This window comes from Patagioenas fasciata, chromosome 2 (genome assembly GCF_037038585.1).
Source record: "Patagioenas fasciata isolate bPatFas1 chromosome 2, bPatFas1.hap1, whole genome shotgun sequence".
NCBI classification, from domain to species: Eukaryota; Metazoa; Chordata; class Aves; order Columbiformes; family Columbidae; genus Patagioenas; species Patagioenas fasciata.
In genome coordinates, this window is record NC_092521.1 from 140267629 (window position 1) to 140282120 (window position 14492).

The window sequence follows — 14492 nt, forward strand, 5'->3', positions numbered from 1 at the left end:
TTTATTATCTTTACTGGATATGCATTTAGAATTCTGGCTGTCTTTCTGAAAAAGTGCTTGGTTTTTGTTTTAATCTACATAACAGTTCTGTGAGACCTATATGTTGGTGGGGTTTTTTTCATAAAACTTATAGTTTCTTCTCAAAAATTTAAACTAAAAGAATTGGCTCAGTAAATATCTGATTAGTAACATATTATGCATATTCTGTCATATTTTCCTTTCTAGAGGCTTTCACGATGTCTGACAAAATCAAAGGTTTACAGTTCTCTTGAAGGCTGAATGAGGACCTGTTTAGAGGAGAATAGAAAGGAAATCTGTTGTCTTTGAGGACAGGAAACTAGTAGTGACATAAAATAATTCTAGAGGAGTATTCAAGGACATTCCTCACTGCTGAACTTCGACACTTGAGGAGGTGTTTCCAAAGAACCAGCAAATTAATAGAAAAGATAAAAAATAATTTATCATGTTCACCTTTCTGGAGAGAAACATGCAGTTTGCCCCAGTGCTACATTCCTCCTTCAACCTTGTAGCTTTGCACATTTGAAGTTCTCTAATGCCTTTTCCATTTAGCACCTTCTCTTTACTGGGTGGTTTGCCGGTGTAAGAATATAGTAAATCCTTCCAAATAGACAGAAGGTCTAAGGTGATACTAAAAAACTAAATGAAACCAGAACAAAACCAAAACACACACACAAAACAAACAAACAAAACCAAAACAAAACCAGCAAAAGTTTTACCCACTATTTAGAGATTCTTCTGTCAAGATAAAAGAGTAAAAGAGGTGTAATTTCCTAGTAGCATCCGCTAAAAGAGTCTGCTGTTATTTCTTATGAAATCACCTCTGTGAAGTAACTTTAGAAATCAAAGGTAAGACTATGAATGTAAGTGCTGTTTGTGCTAGAACGGAAGACTAAGGCAGAGATCAGTCCTATCTCTGTTTCTTTGATGGGTGAGAGGAATTTTAAGAAATTTCCTTGAGATTTCTGATATGAGAGTATTCTTGTGATGGCCTCCCTAAAATACTTGTATATTTCTGAATTTTTGCAATAGCAATTCATTGCATTTTTAATAGGACATCTTCAGTTCTTGTAAAAGATTGGTGTGATAATACCAGATCAAGTTCATGTATTTTTAAGCAGAAGTGCCTGCTGTGATTTATGGGGAGTTCTGTTTGAAAGCCAAAGTTATGATATAGTCTGAGACACTGAAATGACTGCCTACATTAATATTTCATGTAAGTTATTACTTATTTCTAAAACAATTTTTTTTTAAAAAAAACCCTATTTACACAGAAGGGCTTATTAGATATTTTTCCAACATCACAAAAATAGACTAACCCACTTATTTTGATACAATTACACATTTGCCAGATGGAAGTAATAGTCACTTTTTTGAATTAATTATTTATCTCAGTTGTGTCTGGAATTAAAACAATTTCTTATGGAATGCTTAGACTAAGACGTTATTTATTTTGCATACATTGCAGTGACAGGTTTCATATGGTCCTGACAAGTCTTCTTCAAAACTAATATACGTCTATTCCTGTCTGATACACAGTGGCACCTGTATTTTGGGTACATCCACATGACTTAGTTCGCTTTCCTTCCCGTAGCTTTTAGTACCATGTCTGTATAATGAAAACACCACAGTTTTAGGAGGAAGTTGCCATTTGAATATTGAAAATGAGTTTCACAGGAATTTGGCAAACTGTAGATGCTAATGAATAATAAATGAACAGAGGATATCCTTGGGAGAATGTATCTCAGCAAGACATAAAGTCTTAGTGCATTTCAAAGGATTTATGACTGGATTATTTCAGTCCAACACATAGACAATTTAAATAATTAAATATTTAAAGGTAAATTAAAAATATATAAATTTGACCCTTTATGGAGTGTTCTGTACTTAGAAGATGCAATTTTATAAAACTTTCTTTGCTCCAATGAATTAGAAGAAAACCCAAGGTATGACAGGTCCAGAACATTACCAAAGTCGTATTAATATAAGTTCACGTCTCCTATTCTGTTTTGTTCCATTAGGACAACATAAGAAAACAAATGTAAAGAATCCAGAGATATGAGAAACCTTCCTTATTTGATCCTTGAATATCTGTATTAGCTCTCTTGTGACCAAGGAGGCAGAGGGAAGACACAGATGAGACGTAAGCATGATGTACTCTATGAATAAGATTTCTGTCAAGAGTAAAAAAAAAACCAGCAGTTTATCATATGGGCTTCTTGCCTTTTTATTAAAACATACCTTTCAACTCAAATGGGATTTAGGGTGAAACTCAAGGGAAAGATATTGAGTAAGCTGTGTGCTTCCAGAGAGAAAATGGCAGAACATGTATTCCTACTGCTTTGTACTTCTTGCACACTGGTTTTCATCAATACATCTAAATGGGCTTTAAAAATTTGTTGTCCCTGTCTTACACAAAAGAAGCTGAAGTGCAATGAGACAGGAGTGGTGTGCGTAGATCGGGGGTGTCAAACTATTTTTCACTGGGCACCACATCAGCCTCCTGGTTACCTTCAAAGAGCCGAATATAATTTTTAGGACTTACATTCGACCTTTTGAAGGCAACCGGCACGCTGATGTGGCCCCCAGTGAAAATGAGTTTGACACCCCTGAGGTAGATAATCCTGCAGGCTAGCAGTAGGGCTGAGAGTACAACCTAAATCTCTTTCTGACTTCATGCAACTAAATTGTAGCGTTTTCATATAACCAACATCCTGCTATGTCATCTGACATTATGTCTCGCAGGAAGTCTGACCCTTTAAAAAATCAGCGTGCAAAGATATTACATTTGATTTCTGATATCTGGTTCTAGTAGTCTAGTTGAAAAGCTGTAGCCCATCTCTGAAAAACTATAGCAGTAAATTTCTTCATATCTCAGCGAAGGAGGTTTTTGACTTGTTTGCCCTTGGCTAATGTAAGCAGAGACTGGGATTACAAACTGCTGGGCTGGGACAGGCATGATGGCATGTGTTGATGGACGGACCCTGTGGTTGCGGCAGCCTCGCAACTAGCGCTTCTGGCCATCAGCAGCACAGCAGGAGCCTATGATGAGCAAGGAAAGAAATAAAAGGACAGAAAATGAGACAGAGACAGAAAAATAAAAGCATTCACTTGGTCTTGATGCTAATTGAAACAGAAATATTTTGCCTACTCTTTCTAATATATCAGCCTGCATGTTCTGAAGAAAATAAAATTTAACAAACTGAATTGCAGAATTATTCAGGATAGAAGTGAAAGTGATCTGATTTAAAGTTGCTGTAACCTGTTCAATATGGCCGATTGCCATGCAATCACATGAGACTCTGCACCAAAATAAACTCTCCTAATAGTATAAAGAAATTGATGCTGCAATACTTGCTGATGCCCAAGTGTCATGACAAGGGCTAGTGGTGTGTTTTCAAGATGATCTAATTGGGGTTCACTCTGATGAAAAGTGAAGTACAAGCCTCAGTTTGTTGAATAAGTGCAAAAATCTGCATTCCCATTTATAGTAACTGAGAATAGTACTAACAATGAGATTATCAGGTTAAGTGAGATATTCACTTAGCAGTGTTTCAGTTAAAATACAGCAATTTCCAGTGAAATTTGCTTTGAGATTTGTAAGTAAATTGAATGTAAAATGCCTACAGGGAGAAAACAGTGAATCTTGGTTCAAAACCAAGGGGGAAACGTCATCTCAATCTATACAAATCAAATCCTACACTTTAAGGGGCAGTGCATCCTGAACTGGTTTTCTCAATAATCTGTCCCTTAGAATCAGATTCTGATGCAGGCAGAGCTGTAAAAATCTGCAGGGACACAAATAAAAATACTTGGTGGTGATGTTATTGTTGTATTGTTGTAGAACTTTCATGGTAAATTGTTAATGTTTACTCATTATTGCAGTCTGTATAATAGTTGGAAGTAACTATTGATTTCACAGATATGCTCATAATTGGCTCTGCTGTTCATAGGAGTGGCTTTTGGTTTGTTTTTCCTTGCCAACTGCGTAAGAAAAAGTGTGTCCATGCCATGCGTTTTCTGTCATTGCGTTTCTGGTAGCCTTGCATGGAAAAAAAGAACAGCAAATTTAGGAGTTTCTAATGTGATTTCTTAAACTGATGATCTTTAGAAGGCAGTTGAAGAACACATGAATGTTCTTCATCTGATGTCTATGTATAAGTATTTATTATATTATAAGGGTTATACCAACATGTCTACTATGGTGTGTGAACTGGAAATGATGGGATGCTGGGAGGGTATCAAGGAAGGCTTCGTAAATTCTCATCATCTTTCTATACCGTCTTCAACCCTGTGTTCTTTGTTGCTGTAGGAGATGGACACTGGGGTAGGTAGGTCTTTGGTGTGACTCAGTACAGCTGTCTCACACAGGAGATGCAGAGCAGCTTTCAGCTGTTGATAATCAGAAAAAAGCAGCCCAGATATGTGTCAGAGAGGTACAAGCAAAGGTTAATAAAGCCTTTGATCCAACTTAAAAAAGCCTGCAAGAGTGTGTGCCATGTGTGGGACTCATCATTTTGTCATGAGAGTATTATCTGGCTTTTCAACCAGTAGTGTGACTAGAGAGAGAACATAAGGAGAGGAGTTTGAGGAATAAGTTAGTGTGGTTTAACACCACCTCTAATGAAACTAAGTTCATGAACCAGCTTTATATGTAAACAAGCTGTGGGCTAGAAGAAACTGTATTCAGTATCTAACAACATCAGAAGTATTTATTACAACATCATTAGAGGCTCAAAGCAAGTGCAATTGCTTTGTAGAACATAGAAGCTCTATTTCTCTTTAAAGCATGCTGCTTCAATTAAGTATTCCTTTCCTGTATTCATTCAATATTCATTTTGGCTGCTACTGTATAGTATGTAAATGAAAAATGAACAGTTAGAGGAACTTATGCTAAAAAAAAAAAAGGTTTGGAGGAAGAACTTTTCTAAAATCTGAATAATGTTTTGAGAATTAGCTTTAGTTCATAATAAGTGTAACGGAAAGGATTTCATTACAGGTTATGACAACAACACAAAGCCAGTTCTGCACTGTGAGCTGTCGGCCTTTCATGTTTGTGTATGTGCTAGCATATACTTCTGATTATCATGTTACACTGCTACTGTGAGCTGGAGGCTCTCAATAGCTTTGGTGTAGATAGCGATTTTCAGGGTGCTATGCTGCTGTATATTCAGATTACTTTTAGAATAAAGGTGGTATGAAAAGTGTGAGGCCTGGTGCAGTTTATTTAAAAAATTGAATCTGCTCAGGCAGAGCAACAAAATAAATATTAAACAGTGACAAGTATAAGGAGGTGGTTGGGTTCTCTCTCTCTCTTTGTTTTTTTCTTTTTTTTTTTTTTTTTAATTAGGTTTTCAGACCTGACTGTATGAGGGATGAATTAGCATTGTAGTAAATAAAGGAGAAAATTTTTGAGACCATTTTGTTTCTTTATGTGTTTTCTTGTATTACAGAAACAGATGCTTTTTACCCTTTCCATGTTTACAACGGATTGAAAAAAAAAAAAAATCATTATTAAAATTGTCAGAATGTTAAGGCAGATAAAGCACAAAGCAGACAAAAAGCCCCTCTACCAAGTCAAACATGGTGTCAAAGCTACCATGAATTATGGCAGAGGAGGCCACTGCATCAACACTGGGAAAGCATGTTAAATTCTTTTTGTTGTTGTTGTTAAGAAGCACACAACCTTGTTTTAGATAGACCAGTTTTCTACTGTACAAAAGAAGTACTTGCTGGAGTAAAAAAAGTAAAATTTTGTTTCAGCAATTTGTAAGGTTCTAGAATGAAATTGTATAGTTAGGGAAACATTAAATAAATGTTATGATTGGTGTGATGTTGATGTCACAATTCAAGCTGGTATGGTTTCTCTTGGGTTTGATTCATGTGTGTTACATTCATTATTTTATGAAAAATTTGAAACCTGATGCATAATGTTAATTACTGTGCCATTGATAATATCAGGAACATGTGTGAATGTATTTTCCCAAGGGGTACTAATAGGGGAAAAAATAAAAGAACCCACACTTATGAAGTGCCTTAATAATTTTGTGCACAGCTAGAAAGATTTCTGATATTTATATACTTTCAAGTTCACCTTTATCTTTCTCCCATTATTTGAAAGTGTGCCCTGGGAAGTTAGAGAAACAATGTGAATTTTGTAGATTAGGTTAATCTACATCACTGTTTTTTAATGTTAATTTTTATATTTCCTTTTTAATATGAGAAATGTTAAGAACTTGTTTTTCAGATTCTGAAATTATTTGAACTACCATGTGGCTTAGTCACTCTCCCTTATACCATCAGGAAATAAAACACTTGACCCAGGAGTCAAATCATTTGTAGGTATATATGATTCTCCATTATCTTGCTCTGAATCACAGGTGTTATGTTTTATTATGTAGCGACTCCTTTCCTTTTTTATCTCTCTTACATATCCTGAACAATTTCCTTTGATGCAGACACTGCCTTGCTTGTTCTTTTCAACCTCTGAAAGAGGAGCCGAGAAAGACAAAAGCATTAAACAGAAACGGCAGTCAAGGTGATCCATAGCACTCCTGGAGGGGAGAGTTTGCTGGCAAACAGAGCAAGCAGCAAATCATATAGCACCCAGGGAGTCCCGCCACGGGTGAGAAAGAGGCAAAAATAAAGGTTTTGTCTATCAGTGATCTTCTACTGTCTTGGCACTCCCAATAGTATAAATTACAGAATCTGTCTTTCCAGCTTGTAGTGTTGGCAGCATCTCAGATTCTGTATGGGGTGGGAAAAAATAAAAAAGAAAGCTATCAATAATTTATCTAGAATTATGACATTTTCCTGTGTTACTTCTTGCCAGTGTAACAGGGAATATGCCTCTATCAGTGAGACTCAGTTTCCTGTTTAGACTTCCACAATTAGCTGCTGCCTGCGATAAAAATACTTTGTTGCAGCAGCAGTTGTTTTTTCCTTTGCTGCCATAATTGTATAAAACAAATATAGGTATACTGTACCAAGTTATAGACATGCTTATCATATTTTAATTTAGTGGATCTGCAGTGATTTTCATGGCAGCTATGAGGCTGTTATATTCTTGGTGGTCTGCTGTTCATCTTGGTCCTTGACCGGGTGCGCTATCAGGGGCTGCAGTTTGCATTCACTGTCATCTCCCGAGTCCTTCAACGACTTCTTGATCTGTGTCTTTTTGACCTCTCTCGAGATTTACTGCTTAGACTTGAACTGTATCTTGTAATACTGGTGTCCTGATTCTCAGTCTGTGTCACTCAGTTAACCTTCTTGGCCCTCATCACAACCTTCTCATAATAAAAAGGAATTTGAGGTCTCCAATATGGATAAGGTTAACTTGTTTCTGAACTTAGGAAAAGTAGATTTCTGCTAATCAGTTCCTCAATAGTCTCTTTAAATAAAATCCTCTCAAAATACTGGAAACTAAGCTGCTCATTGTCTTGTGCAGTCTGAGTCTCTCTCTGGCATTAAACTGTTAATGCTACTTACAGGCACCAAACCAGTAACACAAAATGGGTCAAAACCATTTCTTACTGAAAGTACAGCAAAATTCAGATGAAATCAGTAGTGTAATCCTCAATTGTTAAAAATTGGACTAATGCCTTGCTCAGTGTTTTAAGATGTTTTGAGTTTTAGGTTTGGGGATAGTTGAGGGCTTATTTTGTCGGGTTTTTTTGTTGTTGTATTTCTATGTGGAGAAGTGCTCAAGGTATTTTCACATAGAGTTATCTGCCCTGGGTCAAAGTTTAAAATTAGTATTTTTCTTCTTCAAATAGTGATAATTAATATATAAGATTAAATACTAAAATTGCTTACTTTGTTCTTAGCTGCAGAGCTATCAGTGTTTTAGTGGGAGCTTTGTCTTGATTTTTTTGCCTCAATTGTGATAATTCCCTGAAATTTCAGAATAAACTTGCAGTGATGGTTAATTCACTTACTTTCCTGCTCCCTAACAAAAATAAATGTTAATCCTCCAGAAGCTTAGAGGGAATCTTAATATTGTATTTCACAGTAATCTCTTTAGAAGACAAAGAATTACAAATGACATTTTAAACTCACTAAGATTTCAGTAACAACTCCCAACAACAAAAAAAGAAGCTTGCTTCTTTATTTATTCCTGTAACCGCCATTTGTAAAACGCTGATTAAAGACAGAGCAGATAAATTCTGATATTTTCATGAGACATGCAGAGCTTACTCTACAGGTAAACTATGTCTCATTCATCTAAATATGTTTCAAACAAAATTCTAAGAAAAACTACTTTGTATTCACAGCAGCAGCTTCTTTCTCTCAGTGTGAAAGGGTTTGAGCTCACATACATCCCATTGCCCAGGCGTAACTGGATCAGTGCACAGCAGGGAGATCAGGGTGTCTGCATGAAGACTACTTCAGTGGGACAGAGAGAACCTGAGGAATATTCATAAAGAGAAAATTAAAACATTGTATGGGGCCTTGACTAGGCTCGACAGCTTTCCTAAAGACTTTCGTTATTGTTACTAGTACTTAACATCAGCTTAGGATTTGTGAAAGAGCAGCCACCCCACAGCTCCTATAGCCTTTAAGTGATGCTGGTGGGTGAGACTCTTTGTTCTGCTGATTTCTTTCATTGCAAAGTTGAGTATCTATGCTACACTAGTTTCCATGAGATTAATTTTACCCTAAAACTTGACATTTACAAATGTTTTGGTAAATGTAGTGTCCATTGTCATGATATAATGCAAAACATATGTTTCAGGTGACTTGTACATGGTTTTCTCATACTTCTCAGGATCATCTAAATCCTCTGCCTTCATGTTTTTTTGATCATGGATATTCAGTTAGGTCTTGACCAGCAGGCAAGGAAATGTTGTAAGCATGTACTGGGTGCTTTCTCTTCAGTTTGTGGCAATGAGAAACAAACAAACAACAACAACAAAAATACAAAAAACCACAAAACCAAAACCAAACAAAACAAACAAAAAAACCACCACACAACCCCCCCAACAAACAAACAACAAACAAACAAACAAAACAACAAAAACCCACCAAAACCAAAGTGACACTGCATTAGGGCTACTTTGGGATGCATTTCTTGTTATTTGGACAAAGTCACAAAACCTCTTTACTCAGTTCAGAAACATTTATGTTCTGCTTTTCTGTGATTATTTTCAAATGAGAACCGTGCCTGGCCTTGATACTTGCAATTTGTTTGGGGCCACTTAATTTCGAAGTATCTTGTTATAATTTGTAGAGAGAGAGAGGTACCTGTAAATGGAATTGCAAAGGAGCTTTCTCTCTCTCTTTTTCTGAGGTCCACATAAAGAATGTATGGCAACAACATTCCTCAGCAAGTACTTGAGGTTAACAACAATGCCTTGTGATGATACAAAAAAATGTGGATAACTTAACTGGTGGATATATTGATTAATGTGGATTACAGAAATTATTGTACAATATAGGACAAAAATGCAAAAAATAAAAAGTATTTCTCAGAATAATTTTGGTTGTAGCAAGTTTGTGTCCATATTGCTACAAATACATCTCTTATTTTTATTTTATATTTTTTGAAAGCTAAAGAAAGTAACAAAATGGTAATTCCTCTTCTTTCCCCCAAATAAGACAATTGGGTTAAAGTAAGCTGTTGAGTTTCCATGGGCTCTATTGGCCTCTGCCATCTGGCATTGCTATAGAGTATTAATGCTTAGGATTTTAGAACTATAAACAAACTATTCAGCTGCGGTGTCTGCTTAAAAAAGAGGCAATGAGAAGCAAAGACTAAGTGAGTGTATGGACTCTCATCAGCCCATTTCCAAAGTGCCAACTGAAGCTGATGTTGGATGAACAGCTGAAAATTGCGTTGAAGTCACTGAAAAGTTTAAGCTTGTGGGAATCAATAATAAGATGTGGCTTCATATTCCTTTCAGTCATTCAATTATAAAGTGTTATAAATAATTTGTACCCCACTCTACTGTGGTACAAGTATTATTCTGTTAACCTGCTTTGGAAATAACAAAGGCCCAACCCAGAACCTCCCACAACTTTATTGACACAAAAAGTCTTGTTACTGGAGTCATTCAGATCAAAGAGGATTGCGTGACCTGTTCCAAATTTCTTCATGGGACATGAACACTCCATAGTCTTCTGTGTGACCAACTGTGGGCAGATAGACACCTTTTCTTTGGGAAATGGTTACAGTTTTTTTTTTCTGAACTGCTTGTTCTTTTCCTCTTTCATAGTAAGTCAGGGCATGATATATATGAGGGGACATCTTAAAAAAAAAACCTGAAAAATACAAGTTTTTTACTCTTTTAGTTGCAGATTTTGTGGGTTGAACTAGGTGAATATTATAGTTTTTAACAATGGAAAAGCAACCATATGAGCTTTCAAGAATACAGGTTTTTACTGTTTTTGTTGATGCTAATTATAACAATGTATTGAGTATTTACCATAGACCTTAGGGATTTTTAAAAAGTGATAACTTCCTTTGGAGAGTTACCAGCTGGCATGTCTCTGTCTTCAGGAACTTATTCTGTATAATAATTTCACAGATTGTGAGGAACAAACACTTCTTCACTGGTTTTTAATTTTTATTTTAGTTATAATAAAAGAAAGAGTAGAAGTGGCTTACCTGAAATTACCGCTATTTTTCAAAATGTAATATGTTGTTGTTTTCATTATTTAACATAATATGGAAGGAAGAGAATGCGATATGAGTTGGCATCAGGGGGTGAAGAGTGGTTCAGTAGAAATGACAAACAAAAACCAAAACAGTCCAGGAAAGGGTATTCATGCAGGTGAGAGAAAATATTAGCTTCGTGCCTTGGAAGGGAGGACTTTGACTCCTATCTTACTAGTCAAAATTACATGATGATTTTGTGATTAAGCAGTTCTTAGTTCTCTAATATGATTAATTCCTGTGTAAGTTCTTAAAATTAAATATTCAATTTGTCTAGCACAAAAAGTGGTATGTATCTGTAATCATAAAAATAGGAGATGGAGAATAATTCCATACTTGATTTGTGTTTTCAAAGATTGAGTTTCTCCAGAATGAGATTCTTAGACATGTAGGAAATACAATGTCACGTTCTATGAACTTGATTTTGTGCCATAGCAGAAAAACAATTAAGTGTGCAGTGTTAGCATCTTCTCTTGTTTTCCAGGTCCGTGGGGGAGATGCATGGGAGATGAATGCGGTCCAGGTGGCATCCAGACGCGAGCGGTGTGGTGTGCCCATGTGGAAGGCTGGACCACGCTGCCCACGAACTGCAAGCAGCAGGAGCGGCCGGACAACCAGCAGAGCTGTTTCCGGGTCTGTGACTGGCACAAGGAGCTGTACGACTGGCAGATTGGCAGCTGGAACCAGTGCCGGCCCGTCCTCTCCCGCAGCCACGAGAAGCCCCTGGAGTGCCTCAGAGGAGAGGAAGGGATCCAGACAAGGGACATCACCTGTATCCAGAAGTCCAACGGGGTGCCGGCTGAGGACGTCATCTGTGAGTACTTTGAGCCAAAGCCCCGCCAGGAGCAGGCGTGCCTTATCCCATGCCGGCAGGACTGCATCGTGGCCGAATTCACCCCCTGGTCAGAGTGCTCCAAGACCTGTGGCAATGGGCTTCAGCATCGAACTCGGCATGTTGTGGCTCCACCGCAGTTTGGTGGGTCTGCTTGTCCTAACCTGACCGAGTTTCAGATCTGTCAGTCTAGCCCATGTGTTGCTGAAGAAAGCCTGTATAGCCTCAACGTGGGACCCTGGAGCACATGCTCTGTGCCCCATTCGAGACAAGTAAGGCAAGCAAGGAAACGAGGGAAGAGCAAAGACAAGGAAAAGGACAGAGAAAAGGCAGTTCGGGATCCCGAGGCTCGTGAGTTAATTAAGAAGAAGAGGAATCGAAACAGACAGAATAGGCAGGAAAACAAATATTGGGACATACAAATTGGGTACCAAACCAGGCAGGTCACGTGTACTCACAGAAATGGGAAAACTGCTGCTCTGAGGTAATCACTGTTTATTAATTTGCACATCTTTGTTTGTCTCTGTTTAAAGCATGTGTAAGTGTACAGTGGTATTATTTTACATAATACTGAGTCTCAACAGGAGCCACATGATATTTCCAAAATGAACATACCCTATCAAGCTGAAGATGTTTCTGTGACATGAAACATGAAAACTGTCCTGATGATCATGCTAAGTATCACATGAATGTGCACCATTAAACTGTGCTAACTCCCTAGCCTCTGTCTGTCCAGATAGATTACCTCCAAAAGTCTGAAGGTATTTGTGAAATGTCTGCGCTGTTACTGTGGGTTCAGGGAGTTTTTTGCTCTCTAGAAAATCTTGCATGTTAGGAAGAGGTGATGTTGGGCATTTAAGGCTCTGGACATAAAGACTAAAAGGAAACTGGGCTGGGTCAGACTCACAATAAAAGGAGAAAACAGAGAGAAAGGTAGTTATCTATTCTTTCCAGAACTTTTTGTTTTGAAACAGAAGAACGTAAAATATTATTTGACCTTCTGGATTCCTACAGCTAAATTCCTCAAAGGGAAACTGTGAAACCTCTTTGTTTTTTTCCATCAACTTCCTCTTCTTTTTCATCTGCACCTTTATGCTGTCCGTCTTGTTTTGTATGGTGTGGTTTTTGGTGGTTGGTTGGTTTGGTTGGTTATTTTCTTGTTGTTTTTGTTTGTGTTTGTTTTGTGTGGGTTTTTTGTTTTTGTTTGCTGTTGTTTTCTTCCTGATATTTTAATTTATTCATTTATTATTTTACTTTTCAAGAGTTTCGGCAGTCACAGATGTTTTGATAACTCTTTCCATAGGCTTCTGAGTGCTTTTCTGCAACCCTGTTTTCTTCAGTTTGTTTTACCTGGCATTCTCTCGCTACCTCATGTTTTTTTCCCTCCTATCTCCCAGAATGTCTTTATCCAACTCAAAAATCTTCTTTCAGTCTAGTCTATCTTTTTCTGTCTTTGATGTGATTCTTTCTATTTCCTTCCCTGTAGTTCAATACATGATTAATCTATTTTAATTCAACTGTGAAATGACTAAGATATCTTACTGAATGAGGCTGACACCCATTGCTGCTAGGGTAGCGTTTATGAACTTTTTTCAGGCTATTTTACTTTGGAGTTTCTGTTGTGCCGGTTAAACATTCCTTCACAAAAGTTGTAATCACTTCAACCTTTTCAAGTGTAGTAAACGTTTTTTTGAGTATATTTCCTTTCAAGAGAAAGCAGTAAAACATGAAAATGATGAGAGGTCCCTGGCTTGAGGGAAAAACTGAGAGATTTGTGTTGTTTAGTTGGAAGGAGTGACATGTGAGTGAAGATGTGAAGTGTCTATTAGTATGTAAAAACCCATCTCAAGGAAGAATGGAATGAGCTGTTCTCTACATGTATAGGAGAAGCAATAATGGGCTAATCACAGCAGTGCTGAGGTCAGACTTCTCAGAACTGTGAATAGTGAAACTCTGGAAAAGATTGCATGGGGAATGTGTAGCACCTCCATCTCCAAAAGTTTTTAAGAATAGGCTAGAAATGCATATGTCAGTAATGACACACCTTGAGTAACTCTTGGTTAGGGAAGACGAGCTGACTGCATAGTTTTTCGTAGTCTCTTCTAGCTCTGGTTTTCTACAGTTCTTTCAGATTCTGACTCATGCTTGAAAGAATGCCTGCAAAAGGAATTTCAAAATCAGCTTCCTCAGGCAGTCCCAAGCGTTGGCTGAAGCTCAGTGCTGGTACAGGAAGAAGTTGCCTTTAGCCTTTTGTTTTCCAGCCTCATATCATGCAGCCCACACTGTACCTAGCCCAGGAATATCATTACCCTTTAAATACAGGGAATAATTTATTAAACATATCAGTTGCTAGCAGATAGCAGCCAGCCACTCTCTTTGAAAGGCCACAAGTTTTTGTAAGGTTAAGCGAGTAATTTAGAGCCATCATATTTAGAAAGAAATGGGTAGGGGAGAGAAACATTAATGTGCTGAGGCTCTAATAAGTCGTAAGAGAAAGTTTAAAAAAGCATAACTGAAAGTCAGTGTGGCATACTTCACTCACCATCTTTACATTCACTCAAATTAGTAACACTGTCTTAATTTCAGATACCTCAGCACATTATGCACATTTCAGGCTGTAGCAGGGAAATAAATGAAACCCTCTTGCTTGAGGCACTGAAATAATAGATAATACAATGTAGGAGTGATTCTTCACACAGGACAAAATGATCCAAATGATATCAGCAGATATTTTGTTGTCTAATGGATATAGTTTTATGTTATATATGCACAAAGGGTTTCTAATAGTCTTCCCATGAAGTTTAACATAGAATCCTTTTTTTCCAGTTGTATAGTGAAAACAAGAAAAATTGTTTAAATTACTTGTGAGAAATTCTGGCACTGATATCTTAGCTTTTAGAGACCTATGTATGCCACCTATATATCCATTTGTTTCATTTGCACAGCACAATTCATTAAGTGATCAAATGCTTTATTCTATGGTTGGCA

The 14492-nt window shown here is 37.2% G+C and overlaps 1 protein-coding gene across 1 annotated transcript in view; it reads left to right on the forward strand.

Moving 5' to 3' along the window:
- Positions 1 to 14492, forward strand: part of THSD7A (thrombospondin type 1 domain containing 7A) — a 281443-nt gene that overhangs the window by 144734 nt on the left and 122217 nt on the right. The window contains exon 4 of the mRNA XM_065832371.2: positions 11157 to 11988. Coding sequence (XP_065688443.1) covers positions 11157 to 11988 — 832 coding nt within the window. The remainder of the gene's footprint in view (positions 1 to 11156; positions 11989 to 14492) is intronic.